This window comes from Spinacia oleracea, chromosome 2, assembly GCF_020520425.1.
Source record: "Spinacia oleracea cultivar Varoflay chromosome 2, BTI_SOV_V1, whole genome shotgun sequence".
Taxonomy (NCBI): domain Eukaryota; kingdom Viridiplantae; phylum Streptophyta; class Magnoliopsida; order Caryophyllales; family Amaranthaceae; genus Spinacia; species Spinacia oleracea.
In genome coordinates, this window is record NC_079488.1 from 99,836,149 (window position 1) to 99,854,612 (window position 18,464).

Genomic DNA, 18,464 nt, shown 5'->3' on the forward strand with positions numbered 1-18,464 from the left:
CCCCATCATCCATCAAACTTTCCTCCATCTCCGCCCACTTAGGGAGGATGCACATGGGGATCCCCAAAAAACTTGCCCCACTAACATTTTTAGTCTGCATATCCGTACTCATCTACAATTCTTATCCCAATCCCCTCCATCAATGATAGGAATGATCCTCCAATCCCCGTTCTGAGAGGTACAAAATAAAATGCATCCCCTCTTCATCACCCTCTCCCGTGTATCCACATGCACCCGCCTCAAACCCACCCCTATACTCAACCTTTGTTTTTGGTAAGACATTGAATTTTAAAACTCTATTCTCGAGTATTTGACAATTCGTTTGTCTGATTTGAATAATTAAGTAAATAAACAAAACATTATAATAAGTAAGTTATTAGTAAAAAAAATTATATTCATAACCAACGTAGTAGAACTTTTAGTAAGTGTTAGTTATGCATATTATATTTGGTAAAAAGCAATGAACCATTTGATAAAATATTTGGTAAAAAGCAATGATTCTCGGCCCTATATTTTCGGAATCTGTATACTATTTGCGTGAGATTATAGGGCTGTAAAATATTTGTTGTTGTAAATTATTTTAAGTGTAATTATTTATATTAACGAAAAGGTGAATCAATGAGTGACATTAGTCATCACCACATTGATTTCCACTCTTTTAGTATAATTTTTTATATTATAAGATAATCAAATAAAAGAACGGCACTAATAAGTCAAAGATATTTATGTGCATATATACTACTTGGTATAATTTTATTTTGTATAATTAAGATTTTGAAATTATTCTATATATATAATAGAGATGATTTTAAAATTATATTATTATTTATATTAAAAGAGAGGCGGATCAATGAGTGACATTTGTCATCACCACATTGATTTCCTCTCTTTTAGTACATTATATATAGGTATATAGATAGATTGAACTAATTAGTTAAGCTTTGGAACTTATTAAATAAGCAATGGAACGAATTAGTTAAGCAATCAAAGCGGTCTTTTCGATAAGACAGTCTTACACAAAAATTGTCGGAAGTTAAAAGGTACTTAGTTGCGTCACATAGAATATGCTAATTGCTAAGTGTTACTCCTATTTTATTTGACAACATGGCTTATATCTTGTTCATTTTTCTTTCTTGACTTGTTCATATTAACTTGTATATTCACATGAAAACATTTCAAATTGAACTTGTTGGGGTTATTAAAAAAAAAAAAGTTATATTTTCAATTGTAGCATAACCACATTACTCTAATTAGCACGATAGTGTTTAGTAAGCCATTTCATCATTTGACATTCCTAAGTGAGCCGGTGAAAGTTAGTATGTTATTGGAGTTGGAACTTTCAATTGATAAACCATGTTGTCCATGTAATTGATTAATTGATTTATCCTTAGAAAGCCAACAAAATTCCCAAGGTATTCTTATGAAGTTGATAGGTATTCTTATGTCTTACAGAGTGCATACCATATGAACAATTTCATGCATTTCCCTTAAGATGTTTGAACAAATTATCTGTTTATATGCAAAGATAAATCAACACACTAAATTGAAGAATAGGTTGCAGTCACAGGGCAAATGTGCCCTTATTCACAAGTCCAATAATATTTGTCAACTGCACACATAATATGAAAATATCGTCACAATGAGTACATGACCACCAAGTCGCCCATGGGACCAACAAAAAATGGTGATTTTAATTGTCTTCAAAACACTTACAGGACAAATTACTTTTTTCACTAACTCATAATTCAACATTTTCGAAAAGCTTCAGGCTCGAAGAACCTGAACCCGGGTTGCTTTCTGGTATTTTATATAGAACCCCGTGTCATTTCCTGATGCTGATGAAATATTGTCCTGAATATACAACACTGCGGAGAAGCCTTCTAAGTAACACCAGTATGAAGAAGGCTTCAAGATAAAGGCCAAGGTTGATAGGGTCTGTGGGTCGTGGGTCTTCAAATTGACATTTCAATCAGGTGATGTTCCAGATTTCGCAGAACTATTCTCGCAAAGACTTTGGCTTCAAGTGGAGCAGTTGCAGCTGCTGCTGCTGCACGCAGGACTCTTGCGGCTCCTGCATTCTGCAACAGATTTGCATGGTGTACAGCATGCCGGCCACCTGGTATTGTGAACTGCATTTCGGAAAAAAAAATATTAAAGACATTTTTGATATACTGAATATGCATGTCAAAATTAAGCAATTCTTTTACCTGGAGAAGAGCAAAGGCAGCACAAGTCTTTAATATTGAAGACGGGTTACGCAGCATTGCCACAAATCTCCCAATTTCTGCTCCACTAACAATCATAAAGAATAGACAACAGTCAATGGCAGAATTTACAATAAGGTTATCACAAATGTTCCTAGCTTCTGAACAGCTAGCAGGATGCATCTTCAGATGAAAAAGAAAACAAAGAATTCAGCAATTGTTATGCATGTCAGGTTGATCCCAGAAATTGTCTCTCCAATGATTCTTTCTAAAACAGTATCTCAATTGGTCCTAAAATCAGTATGAGGTGAGGCCGCATAAAAAGTCAAAGCTCCCCAGAATGTGGAGCCATGCTGAACGGTCTTGAGCTATCTTGCAGGTCTTTTGAATATGAATTTAGTAGTATACTAAATCTACTCTATGAAAGGTCACCACCTGGGTCAGCTATTATGCTGATAGTGTAAGCAGATGTCTTTGGGTCCGAAAGATCAGCTCTTTTATTTGTGAATATGAGAATTTTAAGTTATTATTTACTTAAAATTTCAAAAAAAAAAAATCAAGCTAATATTAATATTCGAGTTTCTTCTCACGTTTGGAAACCAACATTACAAAAGTGGACCGGCTTGTGCTTGTTACTATCTAATGGAAGACCCAGCAGAGGGCATAAAATAAGCAATAAACAACTATTTCTTTTAACAAAAAAAGCTATAAACAATTACTGGTACAACTGTTATGCCAAGAACTACTGGCCCCACCCCCTTATCTTCAATTTCATTCCATAATGCGCTAATATACCTCTTACCTGCATCTAAGATGCCCAGCTTCCTGTATTCGAGCTGCTTCTGTTACTTGTGCCAATGCTGCAGGAGCTGATGATATTGCAGCTGCTGCAAATGCTTGAGGATCAGAAAAGGTAAGCACAAATGCTTCAATATGTTTCAAAGCCATCCTTCTAGCTCCATCCAAGCTTACACACTTTGACGCGCCCTCAGATGAAGTTCCTGTCACAGCAACTTCACTTATCCTGTAAAAAAAAAGCAACATCCTTGGTAAACCAAATAATTAATTCAAACACCTGCAGCTGCAGTCAACCTACATCTCCACAAAGATCTAAAATATGATGAAATCGATAAAGCGCTACAAGCAAAACCAGTGTAGTCAAGAAGCACTCTTACCATCCCTTGGGAACATTCATTTGATTCTAACATAAGCATGTCCATTAAACAAATCCCAATACAACTAAATTTCCCTGGCTCGGTCCATTAACAAAGTTAGCAAGAAAAGAAAGAGACAGTAGTGCTACTTGAAATCACAAGACACTATCAGAGTTCCAACTTCCTGTCTTCCAGGTACCCTGGTTATCTTTTTTGCATCAATGCCAGGAAGGCACCATATTCTTTGGGATATGATGATAAGTTGATAAAAAGTTATCTAATCCAGAATTTGAAGTTATGTTTCTTTCAAAACTAAATACGTTTAAAAGGGGCTAATCCTGAGAAGAACAGGAAACAAGGTACAGGCTAGTAGGTAACGTAATGGGCCTAATGGCTACTTTATCACGGGACTTTATCCTTTCATAATGCAAAGCATTATTAATTTGAAAAACGCCATTAAGGTTCATCACATTAAATGATTTACAGCGTCCACAGTTGCATATCACCATTAGAATTGTTGAACCTAAAATACTATGTATTTATTTCATAAGAAGAAGAATTGTTTATTTCATATTTTGGATTTGAGAAAATTTTGGTAACCCCTCTCTCGTTAAATACCAGATGAGGACCAAGAATCATTATTGCAGAACTTGCATTAGATAACTGTTAGAACAACATGATTATGATTGATATAAGTTATTAAGTTCAATTCAAAAGTTTCTAAGTCAAATCAAGCCACAGTCAATAGTCCACAATATAGCTTCCATGAAATGCCATTCTGCAACTAATAATTTACCTCAATCAAGATGGCCTAAACTTTTTAAGTAAAGAGTTATATTTGCTGATGAAAAGGGATCTACTCTGCACCCTTATGGTATTGAGATGCTATTATTCTGTGGTGGACCATCAACTCATTATTACCCTAAATATTTTTAGTAATCTCTGAAAAAAGTGCTTGCAAAAACAAGATAGGTGTCTCTGTCTCATTGTCCTGCCACTTTTAAGATGAAACATATACACTTCGTAGTCCTGACAACTTTTAAGGAAATTTAATTACGTCAGTTTTCACAAAAAAAAAATTCTAACCTACTGCACACCAAGGTAAATTTTTTTTTAAAAAAAATAATCAGATTGACCATTTGAACCAATTCTTCAGCAAGCAAGGAAAAGAAATTTAAAATTTACCTTCCATCAAACATATATGCCAGTGCTAATGCAGCCATGAACCTTGCCATCTTTGACACTGAAGAGGAACAGAGATGTACAAGGGCAGGGACCCCACCTTCTTCCACAATCCGCAGTGCGTTACCAGGGTTAAAGGCAAGGTTCCAAAGAGCTCCAGCAGCTGTCTCATAAACATCCTGGAAGACAACTTTAGTTAAAATTTATCCATTAAAAAATAGGTAATAAAGGTTATTAAAACGACACCGGTACAAAAAGGAGGCTTGGCGTATAAAATATAAAAACATGCCAGCAAACACTTACTCCCTCTGTATTTATTTAAGGGATACACTTGCCTTTTCCGGCCGTATTTATTTAAGAGATACACTTGGCATTTTTAGTAACTTATCAACTCCACCATCTAATTAAATAATACATTTAATGTACCCTATAACCCACCATCCTATTAAACAAATAATTTCAGAAACCAACCCCACCTCCCACCCCCCAAAATATCATGGTCCCCACTTGTTTACTTATTAAAATATCTACCAAACCCCACTTGCTGTATTATTTTATTTCATTCAATTCTTCTTCTTAATACTCGTGTCCGACCAAGTGTATCCCTTAAATAAATACGGAGGGAGTACATGTCTCCCAACCTAATAAGTAACAACAGAGAAAAGGGACAATGAGTTACAACCAGGGGAATAACCCATCTATCCAAATCCGAAATCTATAGAATATGATCCAGATCAGAAGACTGATCAGAATGTAAATTATCCCATACGCAAGATAAGACCTTAACCATGGATCACTTCCATTATCATTACCCCATTGCCTCAAAGAGGCTCCCGCAAGAAGCGGGGTAAGGGGGTTCGGGTGTACGCAACCTTACCCATGCAATTGCAGATAACGGGACGACAACGGGAGGCCATCTTCTACTTCATGGAAAGGAAGCGAAGAGGTTTTAAGAGCCATTTTGATTTAGTCCATTACATCCCACGGCCAAAAGAAACAACTGAATCTTTGGCTCCATCGGAAATGGACACATTAACCATGAGTACATAAGCACTCAACAATATTGATTAAAGAGAATTCATGACTTATAACAGCAGATGCAAATCATTACGTAAACAAGAATTTTTTAAAAAGAACAAAGAAAAATTAATTTTAATCAAATATAACACTTCATACACAAACAGGACATAAAGAGATATTTATTACCCATTAGCAACTGTGACTGTGTTGTTTAACGTTGAAAACAAAAATCCGAAAGATAAGACAAACAAGGTACTCCATTCTGAAAGTAAATCAGAAAGCAGGAAAAGGAGAATAAGTTTGAAAGACTCAATTATAAAAACCTTCAGCGTGAAGCCCACAAGATACAATCAAAATTTTCTCACAATGAAAAGCAAAGGAAAGAAGAGTACATATATAGCAGTATAACAAGTGTCTGCAAATAGCAACAATGTCCATTTACCACTAGTTGAGGTACCAGGGGGGAGAAGAATCACAAATTAAATAAGATGAAAGAATAATATTAGAGTGTATTATGTACTCACTTCAGCTTCGGAACGTGCCAACGCAATAAGAGGCGCAACACCTCCTTCCCGACCGATAGCAATGCTACAACAAAGAAATAAGAACAGCATATAAATACAATTCAGCAAACGGAAAGGAAAAATTAGCAGAGGACACGACTTAGTACAATTTGTATGATGAAGAAACAAAGCAACCAAAATTGATACTGTTGTGTAATAGCTGATGGTATTTCTAATACAGTTCTGTACTTGCTAACAACATAATATCAAAAAGAGAAATAATGTTTCAACTTTGAACCAAAATGCAGCAGTAGCACTAATTCTTTTATTACAATTACATGGTCCTAGTACTCTCCTGTTTAATGGATGTCAGAATCAATTATCAACCGGTTAATTCAGAATATTGTCTATGGTTGGGAGTCTTGGGACCAAACTGACTTGTTGTGGACCTGTGGTAGTTGCAGAGAACTAAATACATACATCATAACCATATCCATTAGCCCATTACCAATCGGGTTATTTAGCCCGTTACCAATCGGGTGATTCAGATATCATGCTTGCTGAGCTCTACGGGGTGGTAGTTTCATTGTGGCGACAAGCGCATTTCCCTACTGTGAAGGGTAAAAGAACATAACACAGCGATCCAAAAGAGAAAGAGATAGAAAATTTGAGAGATATGATTTATGCCGCAATGCACGATCCGGTGCAAGAGCATCATCCACAATTTATCTCCGTCCTAAAAATCACTCTTAAGTATCAACATAGGTTTACTAACTGGTTTCCCAAACCCACACGAAACAAATTTGTTCAACAAATTCAAAAATCTGAAAGGATTACTGATGTAATAGGCCATAAGTCATTAACCTTAATACAACAACCTATTTGGGAATAAAGTGATAGGAGTAAAATAAATGGTCTTTTAATTCACGCCCTATAATTACCATTGAACTTGTGTGGTACCTCCATCTTCCTGCCCATACACAATATCCCAATAAACTCGAGGTATGAGTAGGGGTGTCAAATCGGATCAACGGATCGGGTTTGGGTCGGATTCATTGGATTCGGGTTGAAACAGATCGGATTGAAACAAATTAATTTGGCTAACGGGTCGGATCGGATCGGATTGAAAACTTAACGGACCGGATCGGGTCCGATTTTTATTCACGGATTCATATCGGATCGGGTTGTAAACGGGTCGGATTGTAGTCGGTTTGGGTCGGATCGGATTGGAATATGACGGATTGTTAACGGGTTTAGTCGGACTATAAAGGGTTCGTGTTCATGTCGGTCGGATTCATATCGGATTGGATTAATCGGTAACAGACTAAAACGGGTCGGATTGAAACAAATTTAGCCTGGTTACATTGAATTCAGTTTTATATTGGTTCGGGTAATTATCGGATCGACTTATTTAGTAGCGGGTTGGAATTTGGGTTAGTTCGGTTCCAAATTATATATTATCATATCGATAACTTAATTAGGGGACGAAAACGATAACTAACTTTTAAAAGTAATAAGAATTTAAGATCAGTAATATAAGTTATTGAATATATTGTATAACTTGGTTTAATACTACCTCCATTCATGAAAGTTCTTTACGTCTTAAAATATGTGTCCAAAGTATGAAAACTTTGACCGCAGATTCTCACTATTATAATTTATATACATCAAAATGTTATCATGTAAGATCTTGTTATGTTGGTCTCGATATATATTTTCAGAATATCAAGTTTTTATAATTTTTTCATATACAAAATTGGATATCTTATGGATTGATGATGATAACCATCTATACGACTATAACCATACAATAAACTTTGTAAGACTATAACTACATAATTATATAACTATATGGTTATCAAACGATAATTACAAAGTAAATAACTGTATAAGCTACAACTATATACTTTTTTATAAGATTATAAGTTTACAAATATATAATTCTATATTTCTATCACGGATTGGATTAAACGGATCACGGGTTGAAACGGGTCGGATTAAACGGGTCACGGATTAAAACGGATCGGATTAAACGGGTCACGGGTTGAAACGGGTCGTATTAAACGGGTCACGGATTAAAAACGGATCGGATTAAACAAATATTCCTCGGGTTGGAACGGATTTGGATTGAAACGGATCGGATCCTAAACGGGTTTCGGATCGGATTAAATGGATTCGGATTGTCACGGATCGGTATGTTAACGGATTCAGATCTTAATCGGATCAATACTAACGGGTTGGGTCGGATTCGAGTTGAATATAATCGGATCGGATCGGATTTCAACTCGCGGGTTCTAAACGGTCGGACAAACCCATCGGGTTCACTGGGTCGGATTGAGAATTGACACCCCTAGGTATGAGGTCCTACATATTTCTCCCTATCCATACTAGAATCTTCCGTTTCTAACTCATTGGTCTCGCCTGCCCAATTGGGTCTTGTACCAGAGGCGGCAATCCTTCAAGCACAAACCCCAATGAACTTTCACCTTAAAAAGCTTATTAGAGACTTCAATATCTAAATCTAAACAAAGAGGCGGCGCAGTTGAACAGGTGAAGATGAAGGATGAAGTAAACTAAAGGAAAAAAAATGGTTCATGAAGCCAGAGGAAAACAAAGTCCACAAAACATTATACTGGTACAGGAGAAACTAATTACTTCAATAAAAAATCATAAAATCAAACAAGGCAAAATTTGTAAACAGAAAAGTGCGTGGAACTCTGTAAATACCTATTTGCCTCTGACACTGATAGACCCCATAAAGCACCAGCAGCCCTTTCCTGAAGACCTGGAGAAGCATTTGAGCAAGATTGTGCAAGAGCTACCTAAACAAGATAAGCCGCAACTTTGAGTAATATACTAAAAAAATGAAACTCACAGATTACACATGAGTATAGGTTAATAACATGATAATTGATGCATCAGTAGCTAAAATCCAACTTTGTGATGCTACTACCTCTGTTCCACAGTACTATCACAGCATTTCATTTTGAGAGACGTCTGAAACGTTTGTAATTAAAGGGAAAGTATTTGTAACATTCCCCATACTAGCTCAATAGAAGATTATTTTATAGCAAAAATGAGTGTTTGCATGACCATTTCTTCTTTATGGCAATCAAAACAAGATGGAGTGTGGATTCTGTTTGTCCCAGTTATATATTTTTACGATGGTATAAAGTTTAATAAATGAAGCAGTCTGGAAAACGAACATTTAATCCAGTCATCAACAGAGAATTGTCAGTCAACATCTATAACTATACTAAAAGAGAGGCCCTAAAAGCATAACTGACACGTGTCGCTCTAACATTAAATATTTTCCCGCTCATTTTTACTTCCCTTAAATATAAACTGATTATGTAAAATAAAATCTTTATTGGAAATGATTTGCCTAAGTAAAACGAGCTAATATGGAATTAATACATAAAGATATGATGGAGCATATGTATAGTCAGATTTTATTATTTTGGTGATCGATAATAGAAGATTTTATGAGGCACTATGAAAAATATATTTCGTATATACGGTTACTTATAATAAACTTACTTTTTAATGGCACTATAACAAAAATATGGTTACTTATAATTCGTTAATTGTGCAACACATGTAGGACCATTAGTAATTGCATGGTTAATAAATTTAAATACTTCGTATATAAGATCTTTACTATACTACTATAAGGCTATATTATACTAGCATTCTTATTATGATACTACGAATGACAATCTAAAACCGTAAAATTAGTGAGATAAGAGCTTAAACTATACTTAAACACACTTAATTAGAAAAACTAAGAGTATCATCAAAAAAAGAAAAAAAAAATCTAAGAGTTGACCATACTGCTCATTCGTATTAGAATCAAGTGATAATCCTTATAATTATTAATTGTATCAATTATAATTATCATAAATTGATCCTAAGTTTAGGACATATTAAGATCAAGTACTAATTTGTTGTACAATTGATCATAAACTTGACCATACAATTACTTCGTATAACTGTACAATTATACTCAGTAACTAAATTTAAAACAAAGGTCTCTAGAACCTAAGATGACACGTGTAATTTTGTAGTTAAAAATTTCCCACTCTTTTCTCCAATTAATAGAATACTTACATATACTTTAGTTAATTTATGACAACATAATATTTTGACTCAATCATTACCTAAAAGTAAGTATACTGAATAATTGAATATGTTTAGATTGGGGTAACTCATATAATACGCTGAAAATATTCTTCCTCCATCAAAAAACAATATTTATGTATAATTTAAATAAAGAAACTACAGGTAAGAACTCAATCATTACCTAAGAGTAAGTATACTAAAATATTTGAATTAAATATTAGTAGAATAATTACTTGTATAGCATATACGTAGTACTAATTTAAGTTGATAGGTAACCAATCAAGCAATGCATGTAATTTTTATTTTTTTTTAACGTTACTCCATAACATGATGTCATTATAATACTTAATCTTTAAAATGTTAGCATGCTTAAATATTGCGTATCACACTTATTGCACATAACTATAAAAGGACATATGACATAACTATTGTATTATACGTGTTGTCAAATACCATAATTAAAATTTATATGTGTATTCCTACAAATGGAATAAACGTTTTTTTGTAGAAATTACAAATGTCATGAAACACAATTTAATATGTCAACACTATCTTATTATTCTATACAATAACAATTATAACATATAAGAATGTAAATTAACTTAAATATTGCATGAAAATCTTAAGGAAAATATGGGACGGGGTAATAAAATCTTTTATGATTACCTACAAAAACTTTTATTATATTAAACGAATAATTTTTTTATGTAATCATTTAAATAAATATATTATATTAGATATATAAAAGAGAGGTACCTCTGTAATTATAAATTGTTTATATTACAATATGGTAAAACAGAGGTATATTTTTATCGTAATGTAACTGAGGTACAAGGTAGAAGTCTAATCTCTTCATTTTAAAATTTGATTCATTTTCACCTGTCATGAAAGATGTAGTGCAATATTCATTGTGTTTTATCAACGTAAAAAATAAGAAAAATCAATAAGAGGTACCATATACGTACATGACTGTTTAGGAATGAAAATGTAACAACAAACTAATAAGATAGATGGGAAAGGGTATTCTAAAGCCAAAAATTGATGCAAAAAGGCAATTAAATAGGAGATATTTAGTAAATTAACATAACAATAATGTTTTCTATGAGTAGAACATATAAAAAAGTTATTGTAGCTTTTAACGAATTGATATAATATTTGTCTTTTGATATATTCATCAAATATACTTTTGTCAACAATGAGTCTTCCTCCATTTCGTAACTTATACCATTTTTTTTTTTTTTGAGGGGAATTGAAGTTATAAGAACTTAATCTAGCAATAGATACCATAAAATATTAATTGAGAAGGGAGAGCATAAAAGTGGGTAGTTTTTTTAGAAATAAATGAGATATTGTAGTTGTGCGAGAATGTGGGAATGTGGGATTGAATAAGGTTTATAGCAAGTGAAGTAAGGTGGATAGTATAATAGGGGATAAACCTTGACAAAACAAGGAACAAAGGAAAAATTGGAAGAATTTGAAGGAACGGGCTTACACGGAAAGTTCGGAGATATTAGTGCATTCTATAAATAATAATAACAATGTTATCTAGGATTAAATAATATGGATTATTAAATATTACGATAAAACTGTTGTCCATTGGAAGGAATAAATGTTCTCAAGATGGAAACACTTAATATTTTAACATAGTTATGTAATGCAAAAACTCTAACAATAATGTTACCTACTTTAAAATAGTTATATTATAAAATTTAATTAGGACCAAGAAAAATCCCTAGCATTTAAGAGTATAAATATGTTTAAGCTAGGGTGATCAAGAGTCAAGAAGACTAACTATGTACGCTTAATTAATTTTTTTGAACTTTTCAAAAAAGTTGGTAGGTAAAGTATGTATTAATCTGGGCAATATGATAAGTGGAGCAAATAAGGTGGGTGGAGAAGCGGGTGGTATATATTAGTTAGACCGGTGGAGCTAGAGAGTGTTGTAAGTCGGGTTTGAGATTTTAAGGGGTAAGGTACGTTTTAATAAAAGTTAGGAATTATCAAAATAAAGCAGAAGTGTACCAACTAAAAAATGGGATGAAAATGAAAAAGTGTAACAAAAAGCCCGATGGAGTATTTGCTTATCTTATATAATTCATTCCCTTATACGGAGTATATTTGTAATTATTCCATATAATAATAAAAAAAAAAACATACGTAATAGTGCTGGTCAGGGGAAAACATATTGATGATCCCTCTCGGATCAATAAATTAAGTGCGGAGTATATTTTAATTTATTTTTTTAATTTAGAATTGTAAACCATGCGTGTACCAATTTGCATATTAATTAAGAACATGATCCTCAATGACTTTTTAGTTTTTACTTCTATCAATTCTATACTTTTTTAAAACTCGATTTGTCAAATAAGATGCCAATCACAAATTAAATACACACAAATTGGGTGTATATTACTAAATAAAAATTGAAATTAACGCAATCACATCATTTTGAGTTCTACAATATGGTAATGCAAATAGTTATCTTATACCCCCATTGTCACGGTCCGAATGTTTTGACACCGGATCCGTGCGGCGCCCTCTTGCCCATTGGCGGCAAGGAGGCGAGCCTTGTGCGGAATGAGTGTCTTGTGACTCGTAGGGGCACGAGTAAGCGTCTGATTCTGAAAGGGCACTCTTGCCTATTGGCGACAAGAGCGAGGGTCGAGGGTCGAACGGGGCGCTTGTGTGCGCACAGCAGGCACAAGCGGGACCGTCGACGAGAGTTTATCTGTTTTGAGGGACGTTGGTGGGTCTTGGAAAGCTTAAAAGCATGCGACAGCACAATATCTATAAAGGCTAGCAACAACACATGAATTAAGCAAAGGCAACTTCTGATGAGAGGTATTGGTTCATACCCCTCATAGAGGTTTATTTTGAATTAGCTAAAACTTCCCAGTGAACACTAGAATTACATAAACATAATAATTCTATCTAGAGGCTAGAAAACTATTAGAAAGATCCTAGAAAGCACTAGATAAGCAAAATACAAGTAAAGGAAGGTTGGATTCTAACACCCATACAGTCCATGTATATATTAAACGACTATGATGATTAATTTCGTAAATAGTAATGTAAATTTATGAAGTGAAATTTTGTGTTATGACAAGTTGTAAATATTAAAGCGTAAAACTTTCACATCTATATAAATTAATTATTTATAATATGTAAGTATATAAATTTAAATGTATGATTTTTATATCATCACTTAATGAAAATATTTATAATTTTAAATTAGTGAGAACTTATTATTTGATTTTATAAATCATGCAATTGCACGGGTACTATACTAGTTTAACATTAATAAGTTAGTCTCTCTACTTTTTCTTCATCCGTATTCTTTGTGCTCCAAATTAATGTTGGTTTTGTTAATTGGAAAAAAGAAATTATAAATAAACACACATTATAACCTCATTCAACTTGATTCAAACTGTTCAAGAACCAAACCCATTAGGTTCAAACTCTAAACATCCAGGTTACATTACCACAGGGCATGAGCAAGTGCTCTATTGAAACACTAACACCCAAAAGATATAAATAGCCAGTATGTTGACATACCAATGCCTCAACACCACCAGCAGCAGCAATTGCTTCCCGATTTCGATCATCAAATGACAAATTCCACAATGCACCAGCAGACTCCTGCCTGCTCAGGAAGCATAAAACAAAGAATTAGATAAAAGAATTAAAAAAGACAGAACATTGCGAATTCAATCACAGTTCAACATGAACCTAAGAAAATTTCAGGCACACACAGATCGATTATACAGACTAAAACGATGTAGGGCACTGTCGAATGTAAGTTTGTTTCATGAAGAAAACTAGAGCCATAATCAAACAAACTACAGTGAAGTTGCTTCCTTTTTCCGCAAAAGATACCTGACGCCTTCATGAGGAGATTGTGTCAGCTGTACCAAGGCTTCAAGAGCACCAGCCTCCTGTCCTACAGCTGAATTGTTACTGTTACTATCACCGTGAGCTGCCAAGTTTGCCAAGGCTCGTGCAGCCTGGAATATCAATAAAATATGTTAGAAATACATAAAATTACTGGTTGATAGAAGAAAGCTAATCATAGATGAGGTTAATTATAGTTATATCATGAGACATATTGTTCCCCCACATGGGGGAAAACATAATATTCCATCTTGTCAACGTAACCTATCATTTCCAGGATCTTTGGCACGCCACAATCTCACTTCACAGAAACAATACATCATAATCCACTAAATGGCATCCACGGGAACAGAAGAAAATACATTTATGGATATTAGCATCACCTGCTCTTGCACTCCCTCAAACTTGCAGTTGCGGGCCAGCGTCACTAATGCATGTACACCACCAGCAAGTGCGACCTCCATGCTACATTTGTCATCAGCTGCCAAGTTAGCCAAAGCACCAGCCGCTCGTTCCTGCAAAGTGTAGAGATGACAAGTTGACAACTACTATGTATAAAGCATATCATAGAAGAAAATTTGTCTGCATTCATAAAAACATAAATCAACAAGTAAAACAACAAAGAAATTGTGATCATCTCAGTGGAAGTACAAACCAGAACTCCATCACCACCAGTTGACCATTTGAAGATAAGATCAACTAAAGCTTTAACACCTCCTGCCTTTGCAATGGCACCCTGAACAATAAAAGGCACCAATTCTAAGAAAACTCAAGCAAACACAGACGACATCCAATTTTGAAAGTAAAGCAGGCAAAAATGACCAACCTTGTGCTCTTCTCCAACTGACAAATTCCATAATCCACCAGCAGCCTCCTCGGCAACCAGCCTGTTCATGGACCTTGCCAAATTTGCAAGAATAGTGATACCTCCTTCATCAGCTACAGCTTTTGCAACACTAGCATTTACAGACAAATTTGCAATTGCCTGTACATGAAAACAATGGCTACGTCAACTCACACAATCAATCCTAAACCTATAGTGGGAGTTCAAAGGTCAAGAAAAAGAAGATCGCAAAAGGCACATATACAAGTATGGAACTTCAGACACTTTTACAAGCTTCTAGCAGACAATGGAACAAGAAAGGGAACTAGAGATATTCATACCTTAGCAGACTCTGCCTGCAATCCTTCCCGCCACGAACTGGCGAGATAAAGGAGAAGCTGCACACCCCCACCACGCATAACTGCTTCCGCTCGTTTTCCATCAATGCTTGTATTCTCATCATCAATAACCACAAAAGTAGCAAGCCCAGTAGCTGCCCTTTCCTGAACATCCTCCTGTGAACTCTGCATCAAAGTGAGCAACAATGTAGCACCCTGACTGACCCAAAAGTTATCCAAACCAGGAGGATTACTCTCGGCAATTCGCAAAAGTGAATACGAGAGAACCCATTCGAGCCAAGTCATAATGTCATCCAATTTCCGATCTTTCCTCTTGGAATCCCTCCAATCCAAAAACACATTCCTTCCTTTCATTGAATTATCGACGAATAAAGAACCTACCCCTTTGAAAATATCATTGAGCAGGGACAACAACAACTTACCTTTGGTCCCATTGCTGCTAGTCACAAAGTTTGCATCTTCCTCAACATGTGTACAATTGAGTGCACTCAAAACCTTCAAACTCTGACTAGACAACAACATCCTCGACACCGCAGTAGGACCAATATCAGTCCTTGAAACATCTAATGCAACTAAATTAGGCAACTTACTCCAAAGATGAGACACCAAACCCCATTTCAAATTAGAAGTCCCAGCAACAGATAGAAATCTAAGGGAACCCACATTACCCAAAGCAGTTTCATCAACTTTCAAACAATCCATAAACCCAATATCACACAAATTAACACAATTCTTAGCAAGGGCATTAATAGCATCAGAATCAATTTCTCTTACCCCTGATAATCTGAGCCTCCTCAACCTCGGGCAGCAAATTGCAACTGCCCGGATCGCATCACTGCTGATTCTCTCACAGAAATCCGGTCCCAATTGAAGACTCTCAAGCATCTCATGCCGGGCAGCAATGACAGAAAGGGTAGCGTCGGTCATCTTCCGGCAGTAATCGCCAGAAATCTCTCGCAAGTCCCTTGCTTTAAGATAAACAATTGCATCAGCTGACTCCGTCCCAATAAATCGAAGGCGGCGGAGGTTCGAACACCGTGAGGACAACGAAACCGCCGAGGTAGCGTCGCAGCGGTGAGCCCGGAGGTCTAAAGACTCCCACAAACAAGGTGTGGACCCCAGATTGCGCCATGTTCGACACGAAGAAGACAAGCTAGCTCGGTCTCTATAGTTCAAGAGAGCGAAAAGCTGGATTACAGTATCATCCGGTAAAGTGGTCCAATCGACGGCGACACCTCTGAAGGTGGTGAGTAAGGAGGAATTGGAGGAAGGGCTGACGGGTAAGATAGAATGAGAGAAATCGCCGTCGTTTTCATCAAGAATGAGCTCAGGGTAGCTGGGTAAAAGGAGCTTTTCTTTACCCTTCTTTGCCACTTTCCGGCGAACCCTTCTGCTCATACTAAAGATTGATCAATTTTACTAATGATTGATGAATAATTTAGAGTTTAGGGGAGAGAATTTGGGGGATTTGGTTCTGGATTCTCCAGGGTTCAATGAGAAACCTGACCAGCAAAAGGTGCAGGTGAGGAAGAAGAGAGAGAGATAGATGCTAAGGTAAAAAGGTGATGGCTTCCTTGGCTATTGCTGATTGAGTATTGACCTCAAAATCAAAATTTATACATCAATTTTTTTGTAAGCAACCTATTATGATTCTCAAGAGAGGATATATAGCCCAAGATTGGTGATTGTTCTTGTTTGGTTTTGTGGCCCTTTGGAGGGTAAAGTTGCAACCCAATTACCTTGAGTGTTTGAGTGTTATGATGTTTGAGTGTTCGAGTGTTGGGTTCGGTTTGGCGAGAGTTTTCGATTAAAAAAATTATTTTTGATGCAAAATGAGAGGCACTTCTCGATAAATAAATAAACAAAAACAAACTACTATTACAAATGAATAAAACGTGGCATAGCCACACCTACATCATCATCATGTAAAATGCGACCTAAATGTAACAGAAAGACTTGAATTAACTCAAAGCTTGTTATTCTACGTAACATCTTGGTTGGCCAACCAATCTGCGAGCCTATTGCCTTCGGGATAGCAATGCTTCACCTCTACTCCCACCTCGGTTTAGCAATGGTGTATAATGTGAACACATTCCCCTTCATATGCTTATGTGCCTTAAAGAGCCAAAACCGCAGCTTGATTATCCATCTAAACTTGCAATTTAATTAGCGTCATTCTCTTGGCCGGCTTTAACCCAAACTCCAAAGCCCTTACTTCAACAATAAAAGAATTACATGAACTAAAGGTCAAGGAATAAGCATATTGTAGAGTAGCTTTTGTCTCGAATTAGGCCACCACCACATGTACGCCCCAAAGTTCCTATTGTAGCCCTGTCAGAATTGAGAGCAACCCAACCATTAGAGGGAGCAAGCCATCTAATAAATGCCTCCCTTCGAGCACTACCAAGGGTCTCTTAATCGAGTACATTAACCCCTTTCCAAGCTTATGCAAATCGTGCAAAAAGAAAGGAATTCACATCAATCGAGATTTCTTGAGCACGATTGAAAGGTCACACCAATCCTCCATCTTCAAATCCAACAAACTACTATAGCAAAGTAAATGGGCCAGGTTTTCGGTGATAAGTCATTGCGGGCTTGCATTTTACTATCTCGGGTGAGCCATTGTTGTAGAGTACCAGTTTTGAGTGTAATGGTTTTTGCCGGACCATCAACTTGTTGCTAAACATCATTCGCAACCTTGCAGTCTCTAAGGACGTGGATCGGATGAATGTTTCATCCTCATCTTCACATAATCCACAATTGGGTGGAGCGTATGTTTACGATCTAAACTCGATGAGTGTTGCATATGAATGTAGGTCGTTTGTACATTGTGTGTTTGTCACACATTGACGTGACACACACATCGATACCACACAGTTTCACATATATTGGCTTCATGTTTAGGTATTCAAAGTGTTTTAGGTATGTAACGTTAGGGTTAATTATAATTCTATTGGCTTTTGTGGCTCTTTCGCGCTAAAAATAGGGTTACTATTTATAAAAGTAATTTTTGGACTTTGATTTAGATATGCTATTCTTAGCTTCCACTACCTTTAAGATTGAGTCAATTCTTGCAAAATTTTGGACTTTTTGTTATTAATAAAAAATAATTATACCTTGAATTTCCACGCAAGTTTACAAACAATTATACTATAAATGATAAGAATTATGAAAGATTTTACCTAAATATTATTGGAGCATAATAT

At 35.6% G+C, this 18,464-nt stretch overlaps 1 protein-coding gene across 1 annotated transcript; it reads right to left on the bottom strand.

Moving 5' to 3' along the window:
* Window positions 1-1,543: 1,543 nt before the first annotated feature.
* LOC110802820 (protein ARABIDILLO 1) lies at window positions 1,544-16,891 on the bottom strand. The gene is made up of 12 exons (XM_022008284.2): window positions 15,241-16,891; window positions 14,903-15,061; window positions 14,732-14,812; window positions 14,460-14,591; window positions 14,062-14,189; window positions 13,741-13,828; window positions 8,791-8,885; window positions 6,085-6,148; window positions 4,544-4,719; window positions 3,007-3,228; window positions 2,208-2,292; window positions 1,544-2,129 (listed from the first exon to the last, which is right to left on the bottom strand). The coding sequence occupies exons 1-12, from the start codon at window positions 16,654-16,656 to the stop codon at window positions 1,953-1,955; spliced, it is 2,823 nt and encodes a 940-aa protein (XP_021863976.1). The 5' UTR covers window positions 16,657-16,891; the 3' UTR covers window positions 1,544-1,952.
* Between the last annotated feature and the right edge of the window lie 1,573 nt (window positions 16,892-18,464).

Bases quoted from the DNA above. Each gene is read 5' to 3' on its own strand.
- LOC110802820 (XM_022008284.2), bottom strand. From the start codon at position 16,656: ATGAGCAGAAGGGTTCGCCGGAAAGTGGCAAAGAAGGGTAAAGAAAAG. The intron at 14,592-14,731 runs GTTTGTACTTCC...TACACTTTGCAG, and splicing joins CTGGTGGTGATGGAGTTCTG to GAACGAGCGGCTGGTGCTTT. The intron at 2,293-3,006 runs GTAAGAGGTATA...TATGATTGTTAG, and splicing joins GCTGGGCATCTTAGATGCAG to TGGAGCAGAAATTGGGAGAT.